The sequence below is a fragment of the Cyprinodon tularosa genome, unplaced genomic scaffold, assembly GCF_016077235.1.
Source record: "Cyprinodon tularosa strain WSP-4 unplaced genomic scaffold, ASM1607723v1 ctg288, whole genome shotgun sequence".
Taxonomy (NCBI): domain Eukaryota; kingdom Metazoa; phylum Chordata; class Actinopteri; order Cyprinodontiformes; family Cyprinodontidae; genus Cyprinodon; species Cyprinodon tularosa.
In genome coordinates this window covers 522,930-536,954 of record NW_024038994.1, presented here as the reverse complement: position 1 = coordinate 536,954, position 14,025 = coordinate 522,930, and the positions used below count along the sequence as shown (strand labels likewise).

The 14,025-nt window shown below is 40.8% G+C and overlaps 1 protein-coding gene across 2 annotated transcripts in view; it reads left to right on the top strand.

Annotated features, from left to right (window-relative positions):
• Nucleotides 1-1,815: 1,815 nt before the first annotated feature.
• tmem248 (transmembrane protein 248) overlaps nt 1,816-14,025 on the top strand; it is a 33,620-nt gene continuing 21,410 nt past the window's right edge. The window contains exons 1-3 of one of the 2 annotated variants that reach the window (XM_038290759.1): nt 1,816-2,161; nt 9,654-9,812; nt 12,062-12,350. In XM_038290759.1, the coding sequence (XP_038146687.1) occupies nt 2,159-2,161; nt 9,654-9,812; nt 12,062-12,350 (451 nt within the window). In that variant the 5' untranslated portion in view covers nt 1,816-2,158. The remainder of the gene's footprint in view (nt 2,162-9,653; nt 9,813-12,061; nt 12,351-14,025) is intronic. The other variant, XM_038290760.1, reaches the window with a different exon arrangement.

The window sequence follows — 14,025 nt, the reverse complement described above, 5'->3', positions numbered from 1 at the left end:
ACCTCCCAGAAAGATCCGGGCGTTCTCCTTTGTTTCAATGAGTTTTATCAACATTTTTTGTTTGTTGAAATTTTCAAAATAAAGGAGAGTTAAAAGCGCACAGCCGTCAGGTTGGGTCCCGTTTCCCAATTTCCCACGGTAACTAAACGCAACCACAGCCGTTTGTATACAGACCGAAAAAAAACAAAAAAACAAAAACGTCATTGCTACGTAAAGTCCGTACATTAAATCACCCTGTATAATTAGGCGTACGTTTTCAAGCGTATCTCGTGGGAGGAAGGACGTGGGAGGAACGTTGGTCGTTTGATGCATGGCGCGTGTTTTGAAGCTGCTCTGCTTGTGGAGAAATGTCCTGGGCCGTGAGTAGTGAGGAAACAGGAAGCGATTCTTGTGGGATGGAAGAGGGAAATAGTGACAATGAAGGTTGGAAGATAGCAGCATCAAAAAATGAGAAAAAGCGGAAAAAACAGAGATCAGTTAAAGGGGAATCTAGTTCAGAACAATCCAGTGATGATCAATCCATACATTCCACAGCACAACAAAATGAATTCAAAGTCATATTCAAAGTCGTTAATCAGGCAGACTCTTTTACAAACTGGAATCCGGTTCACTTAACAAAAACCATCAATAAACTTGTTGGAGAAGTCAGAGGTGCCAGAATTCTGTACAGTGGAGACCTGCTAATTAACTGCAGAGACAGCGCCCAGCAAGGCAAAGCAATACGTATTAACAAAATTGACGGGATAAGAGTTCAGTGCAGCCTAATGGAGAACAAAAAGATCAGCAGGGGAGTCATTGGAGGAGTTCCTCTGAAAATTTCTGAAAAAGAGATTCTGGAAAACATAAGCGGTGCAAAAGTAAAAGAAGTAAAACGGTTAAAAACAACAAGAAACGGAGAAAGATCTGACAGTTTATCTGTACTAATTAAATTCGAGGAAGAGCAATTACCAAGCAAAGTATTCATCGGTTACATCAGTTACAATGTCAAAATCTACAATCCACCACCATTGAGATGTTTCAAATGTCAAAAATTCGGACACATTGCAGCAGTTTGTAAAGGGAAACAGAGGTGTGGAAGGTGTGCAGGAGAACATGAATATGGTAAATGTGGAAAAGAAGCTAAAATAAAATGCTGTAATTGTGGTGGAGAACATACTGCTGCTTATCGCGGCTGTGAAGCAAGCAAAAGGTCTGAAGAAATAAAAAAAATGAAATTTGAGCTTGGAATAACTTATGCTGAAGCTGCAAAAAGGATCCCATCTCAGTCAGAAAAACCCAAACCTACAGTTCAACACACGGCAAATTTCAAACCTCTAGAGAAATCTCCAAAAATTGATGAAGACTCACTAATTGTTAAAAAGACAAATTTTGTTCTTTTCATGGTGGAAGTGATTAATTGTACTGCTCAGACGACAAAAAAAACAGAAAAAATCAAAATAATAGTGAAGGCTGCAGAAAAATATCTGGATGTTAAAGATATGAACTGGGAGATGGTTGGAAGCATGATGGAAAGACCAATGGGACCATCAGAAACTGGCAGAGGTACGATGACCTAGAGTAAATTAAAATTATACGGGCAAATGTAATTTAGTATAATTTAGTATTATGTGGGTTTAAGTTACACAGGTTATTTTATTGTATTTTTTTTTTTTTTTTTTTTTTTTTTTTTTTTTTTGGGGGGGGTGAATCGTTTCCTGTTTCCTTGCTTTACTCCATATCAGTTGGTGGCGGTAATGCACATTTCACAAGTTTGCCAACCGCCATAAAATCTCATAAGAAGAAGAAGAAGCGTATCTCGTGCGGGAATAAGGAGAACGCGACGCTTCTCCTCTGCTCTGCGACGCTTTCTGTACGCAGTGCGAGGACGAGGGGATCAGATGTCGACAGGAAGATGTTGACGTTATTCCACATCTAATGATATTAATCTGTTTCTCTAAAGAGCAGCGGGATTATTGGAGGCGAAGGATGGGAAAGAGAATATGCGTTGCCTCGTATGCTGGAAGCTTTAAGCGCAGACTTTCGCTCCGCGGTGGGAAATCCAGAGGAGACTAGCTGCGTTCAGGTAGCTAGCTAGGCGACATCGCAGCCGTTTTTTGTGGCCCTCAGAGCTCCTCTCATCCACACACAGCATCCAGCCGCTTGGACAAAACAAGGAAAAATGGTGAGTAATGAGAATATTATATGAATGATTTTATTTGTCGTGTAGGATGTTTTCATAGCCGAGTTTGAACCTCGTATCGACGCAGACAGCTAGTTCCACCGAGACCTGGTGAAACCAGCTGAACATGGTGCTTTCAGGGACGGTTTGGTCATTTAACCTGTGGCTCCTGTTCATTTATTTATTCTCTAAACATTACTAACCTTTATGTGCTGCTCTTATATTTACATTTACGGCGATTTTGTTTAGGATTGGTAAGATTTGGGGTGAATCAGGTGACAACTAACAAAAGAAAAATAATTTCTTACGCGCTTCCTTTTTTTTAACTCCATCAGGCCTGTTTTTATTTTGACATGTAATCTGGTGTAAATAAACAAAAATATATAGCATCATGCTAAACGAATCCCATTTTTACGGAAGAGGATTAGGGCCACTGAAAAAATATAAAAAATTTCTGATTTGTAAATATTATTTCAGTTTATTATGGGATTAAAGTAATTAATCTCAGATTTCTGACTTTTTTTTAGCAGTTTCTGCTCTGGCAAAATTTGGAAAAGGCTTGTTCCTTCTGCAAAGAGTCTTGTACCCCTTTTAAAGAATTATATTCTCTGTATGTGTACCCTGGACTTTTATTTTTTCATGCTTTGCGTTGCATTTCCTCACATGTTCATGGGATTTTATATAATTTGATAGTTTGAAACAATTAAGGTGGCTGACACTTAATTAAAAAATCAATCAATTCAATTTTAATTCAGTTTATTTCTGCAGCGCCAATTCACATCATATCATCTCAAGTAGGGCTGCAACAACGAATCGATAAAATCGATAAAAATCGACGTTTAAAAGCGTTGGCAACGAATTTAATCATCGATTAGTTGTGTCGCGCGATTAATGCGTCATCCGCCGCCGCCGTCATCCCGGGGAAGAAAAAAAAATATGGCGGAGCGAGTCAGCGCCGCAGTTGCAGTGTTGCCAACTCAGCGACTTTTCAGACCCCTCCAGCGACTATTTTTTTAAAAAGCGACTAGCGACAAATCTGGCGACTTTTTACGGTGTCACTGGCGGCTTTTGGTGACTCTTACGTGAAAGCATGTATCGTTCCTACTCTTGTCCTCCAGCGGCAGCTGCTGCCGTGGGGCGCCTCCCCCATCCCAACGCCTTTCTCCCTCTCCCACAGGAATCCCTCTCAGCGTGCAGTCCGAGCCGCAGAATTTTAGTGAGGAGTTTACCCTCAGCGTCCAGACTGCAAATGAAGCGCGCATGCCCCGGGATTGACGGCGCAAATTGATCACAATAATTAAAATAGCCTGCGCTTTGTAAAGTGAAAAAAGTCGTAACATGCAACTTTTGTAAAAAACAAATGAACATGGCACGGAAGCACCACTGTTATGACGCAGCACCTGAAAAGAAAACACGTTGGAGCCTTCAATGGCAGTGAAGATAGCTGATCAGCAGGATGAGTAACCGTGTTTTTTTCATTTTAAAGTGGGGAAACGTAAGTTAGTTTCTCAGGTAGCTCATCTGATGCTTTCCTTAGCTTGTTAGTAGGTTACAGACAGTGATAAGGTTGGCTTCTTATTTTACTTTTAATTTCATTTGAATTAGCTTAAGCAGCGTTTATATTTTCTTTATAAATAAATAAATTTGCAAATTATGAGGGCAAGGCTTTTAAAGTTTAAATCTTCTGGCAAAGAAAGTAAAGAAGATCCTGCAATTTATGGAAGTAAAGCAGAATAAAATCCAGCAAGATCAGTAATATGTCAATTAATTATCTGCCACATTCCCATGTAAATATCTGTCTTTGGAGGATGTGTTTTTTTTAACACCCCTAGTTCTCATTTTTATTCCAAATACAATTTATAATTTGAATCACAGGGCTATTTTTATCTCTATGGTTAAGTATTTTCTTAAGTAGCAACTTTAACTGCTATACTTTCCTGTCTTAAAAGGCAGAACTCTTCTAGTCTAAAAAAAACTCATTTGTTGAAATGGGGGGGCCTATTGTTTGAACCCCTTAGGGGCTTTTAAAAACAAAAATGTCTTTTTTTGCGCTTTATGAAACAAAGTACCCTATATTTTGTGGATGTACAGCTACATTTCTCATGTAAGTTTGCATAGTTTTAACACAAACATTTATTTTTCATATAGCACCAGTACAGTTAATGAGAAACCTGTACTTGTGTGCTTGTTTGTTCTGTCTAAAATGTTTATTTTGGAATAAAGAGGTTAATATAAAAAAAATATTTTGTGTCCGATTCATCGATTAATCAAAAAAATAATCGTCCGATTCATCGATTTTCAAAATAATCGTTAGTTGCAGCCCTAATCTCAAGACACTTTCCAGTTCACCAGATCATCCAGTCAGATTGATTCAAAGTTTTCTATCCAAGGAAAACCAGTTGATTGCATCGACTCATTGACTCTTCAGCAATCCCTCACACTAAGCATGCTTGTAGCGACAGTGGACAGGAAAAACTCCCTTTGAACAGGAAGAAACCTCCAGCAGAACCAGGCTCAGTGTGAGCGGCCATCTGCTGAGGCCCACTGGGGTTCAAGGAGACAGAAGCAGACATAGAAAAAGAAGCATAGATACAAAAGGCAACTGTCAACCAGCTCCACAGGCGGCCCCGTCCAGGAAACACACAGCCAGGCAGACGAGCTCCGAGCCAGCTCCCATGTCAGAGGATGAAGAGAGCACATCCAGTTAGTCACAGTCAGAGAAACAGGACTACACTGGAAAACAGGCCAAGCTCCAACATCTAGAAACAAAGGTGTTGATGGCAGCAGCACAGCTGATATTTCTCTCCAGGATGGAGTCACAGCCAAACAGGAACAGACCAGATGAAGCTACTATGAGAAAAAGCAGAGAGAGCAGAACGCTAGAGATTGAACTAACAAATTCTGCAGAGTGGGAGAATAGAGATAGAATGAAGCAGAATGATGAAAAAGGGGTCCCTATGTCCTCCAGCAGTCTAAGCCTATAGCAGCAGAACTATAGAGATAGCTCAGGATAACCTGAGCCACTCTAACTAGAAGCTTTATCAAAAAGGAAAGTTTTAAGCCTAGCCTTAAAAGTAGACAGGGTGTCTGCCTCACGGACTAAAACTGGTAGTTGGTTCCACAGGAGAGGAGCCTGATAACTAAAAGATCTGCCTCCCATTCTACTTTTAGAAACTCTAGGAACCACTAGTAAACCTGCAGATTGAGAGCGAAGTGCTCTGTTAGGAACATAAGGAACAATCAGATCTCTGATATAAGATGGAGCTTGGCCATTTAAGGCTTTATATGTGAGAAGGAGGATTTTAAATTCTATTCTGGATTTAACAGGAAGCCAACGAAGAGAAGCCAGGATAGGCGAGATATGATCTCTCTTTTTCATTTTCATCAGAACTCTGGCTGCAGCATTTTGGATCAGCTGAAGGCTTTTAACTACAGTTTGTGGACTTCCTGATAGTAAAGAATTACAATAGTCCAGCCTTGAAGTAACAAATGCATGGACTAGTTTCTCAGCATCACCCCTGGACAGGAGATTTCTAATTTTAATCAATATTCATTTAGGCTCCAACTAGAAGGTTCATTGTGAGACCATCCAACCCATGACATCATAAATGCTGATATCATCCAATAACAAACTGGCCTGTTTGTAAAAAAAAATACCAAACTGCATTTCCTTCTCAGACAAGATCGTCCTCTTTTACTTTCTTGATTTGAAGCTGCCTGTTTGATCACATTTCCTCTGCATCCTCTAGCTCAGACATGGGCATACTACGGCCCCCGGGCCGTATACGGCCCGTTAGGCTTTTTAATCCGGCCCGCCAAACTTGTCCAAATTACCCTATTTTCACGACTGTAAGGCGCACATAAACGTCTTTTTTTTTTTTTTTTCTCAAAATGTGCGGTGCGCCCTATGTGTGTTGTAACTGCGACTTTTGAGACCACCATGCACCATGCAGAACTCCTCATCTCCTCATTGAGGAGATGATGAAAGCGTGGCTGAGGGAGGTGAATGTAAGGAGACCAGGTGTTTTTTTCCACTCATCACCATCTCTGGTAATCTGTGACTCCATGCGTGCCCATCTCACAGCTGATGTGAAAAACATGGTGAAAGAAATGAATGCTGTGCTCGCTGTTATTCAACCGCTTGACATCGGTGTGAACCGGACGCAGCAGAAGCAGCGAGTTTACATGCAAAGTCAATGGTTGACGCGCGTATAGGTGCAGCAAAAGGTCCCGCAGCGCGTTTTGAGCAGCAGGCGCAGTGCGTCAGGATCGTTTATCTGACACGCCGGAAACGCGCTGCTGCTGCTCGAGATGGAAAAATTGAAGTTTTGCTGCTGGAAGCGCTGCATCAACCAATCAGAGAAGCTGATCTGGGAGCTGACAGCGAGACAGACACAGCGCTCTGATGACACATGATATTACGGCAAATGAAAAAGGCTGGATGGATGAGGAGATGATGAAAGCGTGGCTGAGGCAGGTGTATGAGGAGACCAGGTGGTTTTTTCCACGCATCACCAACGCTGTTAATCTGTGACTGAATGAACGCTGTGCTCGCCGTTATCCCGGGAGGTCTGACAAAGGAACTTCAACCGCTTGACATCGGTGTGAAGCGGCCGTTCAAAGTAAGGCTGCGAGCGGCGTGGGAGCGATGGATGACCGACTGACCACAGTTTCATGATAAGTGGAAGGCAGCGCCGCGCAAGTTACGCCACCGTTTGCGGATGGATTGTTGATGCTTGGGGTAACGTGTCTGCTGGCTCTGTTGTTCGAGCTTTCGCAAAAGCAGGTATTATTTCTGAGGAGCCGCGCTGCACGGAAAGTGACTCTGACAGCGAAGAAGGGGAAATTGGCATGTCTGATTTAGCGCAGCTGTTTTATTCAGAAACAGAGGATGATGACTTTGATGGGTTTGATTAATACTTTGTAATAAATACTTGAATAAAGCACAATCATACTCAGTTTTGCTCCCGCTCTATTTTTCTACCTGAAAACTTAATTCAACAGCAGCCTCTGGGCGGGTCTCCTCCTCTTCACCGCGGTGCTGGCAGGTGTTTTTTCATCTAAATTAGGGCTGCAACAACGAATCGATAAAATCGATAAAAATCGACGTTTAAAAGCGTTGGCAACGAATTTAATCATCGATTAGTTGTGTCGCGCGATTAATGCGTCATCCGCCGCCGCCGTCATCCCGGGGAAGAAAAAAAAATATGGCGGAGCGAGTCAGCGCCGCAGTTGCAGTGTTGCCAACTCAGCGACTTTTCAGACCCCTCCAGCGACTATTTTTTTAAAAAGCGACTAGCGACAAATCTGGCGACTTTTTACGGTGTCACTGGCGGCTTTTGGTGACTCTTACGTGAAAGCATGTATCGTTCCTACTCTTGTCCTCCAGCGGCAGCTGCTGCCGTGGGGCGCCTCCCCCATCCCAACGCCTTTCTCCCTCTCCCACAGGAATCCCTCTCAGCGTGCAGTCCGAGCCGCAGAATTTTAGTGAGGAGTTTACCCTCAGCGTCCAGACTGCAAATGAAGCGCGCATGCCCCGGGATTGACGGCGCAAATTGATCACAATAATTAAAATAGCCTGCGCTTTGTAAAGTGAAAAAAGTCGTAACATGCAACTTTTGTAAAAAACAAATGAACATGGCACGGAAGCACCACTGTTATGACGCAGCACCTGAAAAGAAAACACGTTGGAGCCTTCAATGGCAGTGAAGATAGCTGATCAGCAGGATGAGTAACCGTGTTTTTTTCATTTTAAAGTGGGGAAACGTAAGTTAGTTTCTCAGGTAGCTCATCTGATGCTTTCCTTAGCTTGTTAGTAGGTTACAGACAGTGATAAGGTTGGCTTCTTATTTTACTTTTAATTTCATTTGAATTAGCTTAAGCAGCGTTTATATTTTCTTTATATATAAATAAATTTGCAAATTATGAGGGCAAGGCTTTTAAAGTTTAAATCTTCTGGCAAAGAAAGTAAAGAAGATCCTGCAATTTATGGAAGTAAAGCAGAATAAAATCCAGCAAGATCAGTAATATGTCAATTAATTATCTGCCACATTCCCATGTAAATATCTGTCTTTGGAGGATGTGTTTTTTTAACACCCCTAGTTCTCATTTTTATTCCAAATACAATTTATAATTTGAATCACAGGGCTATTTTTATCTCTATGGTTAAGTATTTTCTTAAGTAGCAACTTTAACTGCTATACTTTCCTGTCTTAAAAGGCAGAACTCTTCTAGTCTAAAAAAAACTCATTTGTTGAAATGGGGGGGCCTATTGTTTGAACCCCTTAGGGGCTTTTAAAAACAAAAATGTCTTTTTTTGCGCTTTATGAAACAAAGTACCCTATATTTTGTGGATGTACAGCTACATTTCTCATGTAAGTTTGCATAGTTTTAACACAAACATTTATTTTTCATATAGCACCAGTACAGTTAATGAGAAACCTGTACTTGTGTGCTTGTTTGTTCTGTCTAAAATGTTTATTTTGGAATAAAGAGGTTAATATAAAAAAAATATTTTGTGTCCGATTCATCGATTAATCGAAAAAATAATCGTCCGATTCATCGATTTTCAAAATAATCGTTAGTTGCAGCCCTAATCTAAATAATCTAAATCTTGCAGCTATATTTGCTGTGATCAGTGGGAATAAAGTAGTTTTAATATGTTTTTAAGTGAGAAAGTCCAGCTGAAAACTTAATCATTGCAGTCAGTTCATCCAGATTATCATCATGGCTATACTATGTCTGTCGGAGGCGCTCAGACCCCCACATACCAGCGGTGCACTGACAGTAGGAATCCCTTCATCAGCAGCCTCTAGGCTGGGCAGCCTCCGGGTTCACCGCGGCGGCTGGCAGGTGTTTTTCATCTAAATAATTTAAACTGCAGGCACCAGGATACCGGTAATAAAAGCGAACATATTCCGTCGGCAGGTTTCAGGATTTTAAGTTAATTTAGGGGTGATCACAGCGCTCTGTGTCATCTGCGATGTCTCTGTCTCAAGGCCAGCTCGCAGGTTTGATTAATAATTTGTAATAAATACATTAATAAAGCACAGACATACTCAGTTTTGCTCCCGCTCTATTTTTAAATACGCAGTAGAGGTATTTAAACGTAGTAGAGGACATGTACCTGTATATAAAAAACGCGCCCTATAGTCCGGTGCGCCTTATGTGTGTGTTAAATACAGAAATGGGACACATAACTGAGACTGCGCCTTTTAGTACGGTGCGCCTTATGGTCGTGAAAATTGTCTGTTTTTTTATACATTTCAATCCCCAGGTTTAATTAATGACATTGCTTGTCCAAATGCTCCTGGCCCGGACCTTCTGTCAAATTTTAGAACCCATTCTGGCCCGCAAGTCAAAAAGTTTGCCCACCCCTGCTCTAGCTGGTTAATTATCTTATGAGATCTGGTATGGAATGTCAGAAATATAAAAAATGTGTGGAATGAATAATGGGGGAAAATGTTCACATGTGTTTCTCTTTTTTTCTATACAGGTTTACCTGTTAAATCCCATAGAGAACCTAAGAGGCTACATCAACAACCGTCCACCTCTGGTCATTTTTATGATCAGCGTGAGTGCAGTGGCCATCGCCTTCCTGACCATTGGATATTTCTTTAAGATTAAGGAAATAAAGTCTCCAGAGTTGACGGAGGTAAATAAAATCCACAAAATGATAATAATAAATGATATAATTATCGTAATCAATCATTTAAATCTACCAGAACCATAGGATTTATTTCTTTATGGCATTTTCTCTCATAAATCCCTCTCACTGTTAGATTTAATGTACTCATTTTAGAGAGTACAGGAAATGAAGCCCTTTATTGTTTAGATATCAGGGTATAAATTAAGGTCTTAATTTGTATTAAAATTCATTAAATGTGATTATTGTGGCATTTGAAATGCTTAAGAAAAAATGCATTTACAAAAACGGAGAAAAGGCTAGATCAGGGGTAACCAATGAAAGATCAGCGGGTCCGAATAAAGAAAATCCTCAACCAGTAAAGGCCTGGAAACATTTTAAATTATAAGCTGGTACTTAAACCAGATTTTAACATTGAAATAAAATGTAGGTTTTTATGCATCCATGTTATACGTTGATTTTTTTTAAAATAAAAACATATTTTCTCAAACAGCTGAACTGACGATTGTTTTCTTTTTCCTGTCTTAATGTTGGCAGTGGGCTTTAGGCTGCCCTGCAAGGCTTTAAACCTGGGTTTAACCAGAGACTAAGCCATTCTCAAGCACATATCAAGGAGCTCATTTTGAGCCTGGATCCAGATTTATTGTTGATTCTGTTCATGGTGGAGAATCCTGCTTCACAGCAGCAGGTTGAGCCAAACATCCTCTAAATGTGCAGGGTCATCTTTGAGCACGCCATTTCACTTTTCTTTCACCCGTTCACCGCAGTTCTTCCAGCAGTCCACACTTTCTCTGCTCTCTTTTTCTCATGGTCTTCTCCTTCTTTCCCATCGCCCTGCTTGCCACAGGTTTGCCTGCTGTGTCTAAAAGTAGCAGCAGCAGCAACCCAGACTGACAGCTCATTGGCTCATTTGGATCACGTGCAGCCTGGAGCCGGACGCTCCCCAGGGCTTTACCGTATTTACAGGAGAAGAGGCGCAAGTGAAGTTAGAAACCATGGATGCACGATATTGGGATTTTGGCCGATATCCGATATGCCGATATTTTAAAACTCATGTAGCCGATAACCGATATCGATACCGATGTTAAAGCTGGACAAAAATAAGTAGTCATTGAAAATAGCAGTTTTGTTATTCATTTCTGACACTTTGAAAAATAATATACTCAAATATATTTTCATATGCTGATATCAAATAGATTTTTAAAAACGCGGTATCGATCTATTTTACTTTCAAAATCTCGTGAAATTTCATCGTTCTGTTACAAACTCTCGTGATATTTTGCAAATTCTTGTGAGATTTTGTTAGTAAAATAGATCGATACCGCGTCAATATATCAACATATAAAAATATGGCAAAATTTCGTGAATTTTCGGGGGATTGCGTAGCATAACGATGACATATAGCAATATTTCATTAGTAAAAGAGATTGATATGGTGTTTTTAAATGGCAATATATCAGCATATGAAGATATTGGGATATTTTAATGGATCAATATTTTTTCCCTTGTCTTTAGAAGTTTTTAAGTCTGTAAAAAAGAAGTTTTTGAGGAAGAAGAAGAAGTAGTATTTTTAATTTTTTTGTAGACTTTAGAAACTCAGAAGCTGATCAAATATCGGGTTAAATATCGGTGGGGTGGCCGATGTCCGATATTCAGTTTTAAGGCCGATACCGATAGGGGGCCGATTATATCGTGCATCCCTATTAGAAACTGTTGTCAGACAACATGCGGAAATTTATAAATGTTTTAAATCAGGTTGGGACCAGATTAGCCAGCAGGTGGGTCAGGATCTGGACCGCGGTCCGCTAATCCGTGACCTTTGACCTAGAGAATGGGAAAATGCAAATTTTAACAAAAGTGGCTGGAAAATGAGGAATTCTGGACATGGCTGCAGACTGTTGACGGTAAAGATGAGGAAGGATTTTGCTGTGTCTTATATATGCGAGAGTCACAGGTTCTTGTTGATGGCATTAAAATAATTTTTAAGAGCAGTAATAAAGTATAAAATTAGAGTTGCTTATTCTTTTTTAAACCCTGTATATTTCTATACAGGTGTTATTACACATTGCAGAAAATGAAAGCAAACACAGATTTTAATCTGTGATTCAGGTTCACACCCAGCAGATGCTTATGCTCAAATATTTGCATTTTCAGGATTTAATCAAAACAGCAAATCTATTTTAGTTGAACAGGTTTGATATTTGAGCTGAAATATAAACCACAGTGTTTTAATCAACAAGCCGCCTGCTCCTCCTCAGGACTGGAACACGTTTCTACTGCGCTTCAACGACCTGGACTTCTGCGTGTCGGAAAACGAGACCATAAAGCACGGCCTGAACGAGTCGACCACTCCTGAGAGCATGGTGGTGACCAGCGGCCAGGCCCGCTCCAGCACTCAGCCCCCCCTGCTGCTGGAGGACCCCGGCCCCATCAACATCTCCGTCTCCATCACCCTCACGTTGGACCCCCAGCGCCCGTTCGGAGGATACTCTCGCAATATCACCCATCTGTATTCCACGGTGCTGGGACAGCAAGTTGGCCTGTCTGGTAGGCTGTCGTCCTTTGGGGAGGGATTAACTAATATCCTCAGGAATGCATTTATGTGTGGTCTTCCTTTGACTGCTGCAGTCTGACCCTTTCATGGGTTTCTCATCTGCATGTTTGTCAGACTTTACTTTGACACAGAGAGCCAACAGTGGCATCATTGTGCAAACACAGGAAAATATGTTCTTTCCTTTAGTTTTCTCTGGTTACAGTTCCTTAGAGTAAAATACTTGTATCTATAATTGTACAACAAAAATTAATTCTGCAAATGTATTTCAGCAATGAATAATCAATTTATTCCTAATACATTCGCAGTGATTTAATGAATTTACCGTTAATCAGTAAAAAAAATTTCATAAATTTTGTCGCGATCACTGAGTCTGGGAGCGGCCATTTTTGCCCAAATATAGTAGCCCCTCCCTCCTGCCATCTTCCAGCAGTGACGTCACGGTGCGGTAAGCCTAGCGCCATTCTCCCTGCTTTACAAGCTAAATCAATGGGAACTACTAGACACATCTGCAATCAACAACAATTATTGAAGATTTCCAGAGGACTTCATCATTGAAGTTCTTAACCCAAACGGTTCACCATATCATCCAGTCAAGTTGAGTCAAAGTTTGACCCAAACGGTGCCATCTAATTGGAACAAACAGGAACCGGTTTTCGATCCCCATCCCTATTCATCACCTTGCTCCTTTCTGCGTATGTGTTTAATCATAAATGATCAGATGAGGTGGATTAGTTGCTTGTAACAAAGTTGTCTTATAAATAAGCAGTTCTTGACTACTCCATCAATCAATGACATTGACTGGTTGTGATGCTTAGATTGATCCAGATGCCAGAATCTTCTCCGCTGCATTTAAACCTCCAAGCTTTCAGATTGTATTTTTCATTTCACTCCAACAGAAATGGGTCCTTTCTCTTCTCTCTACAGCGATTATACCTGCCAGCTATGCACAGTCCTACTATAAACTGCAGCTTTTAAAAAAGGACAAAATAAATCCACTCTAAGACTCCGCAATGACAAACTCATTTAAATGGTGACCGTTTTGCACCTGTTATCAGTGGAGCACACGTTCTTTAACTGCCTTATGCTATTTGTTTACAGAGGTATTTATTGCTCCTTATCAGGAATCCTTGTAGATCAGGCCATGAGTCCAAACCCCGTAAAAGTTCAAAATATATCCACTGGACTTGGTTTCCAAGATTCAAAGACGTTTCGCCACCTCTCCAGGAAGGAGAAACGTGGCGAAACGTCTTCAAATCTTGGAAACCAAGTCCAGTGGATATTTTTTCAACTTTTACGGAATGACTATGACCTGGATGACTGAGAATCTTCATCAGCATTCATGAGTCCAAACCTACTGAAGAACCTGTTAAACGTTAAACTAGGGCTGCAACAACGAATCGATAAAATCGATAAAAATCGACTTTTAAAAGCGTTGGCAACGAATTTCATCATCGATTAGTTGTGTCACGCAATTAATGCGTCATCCGCCGCCGTCGTCGTCACTGCCACTCGTTTGAAACGGGGGAAGAAAACAAAATACGGCAGAGCGAGCCAGGCAGGTGAGCAAAGGCTGTTTTCAAAAGGCAGAAACGTCAACTGTTCTAATGACCGATACCGCAAACGCAAGCTGCGTCTCAATTCGCAGACAGCCTGCGCTTTGTAAAGCCA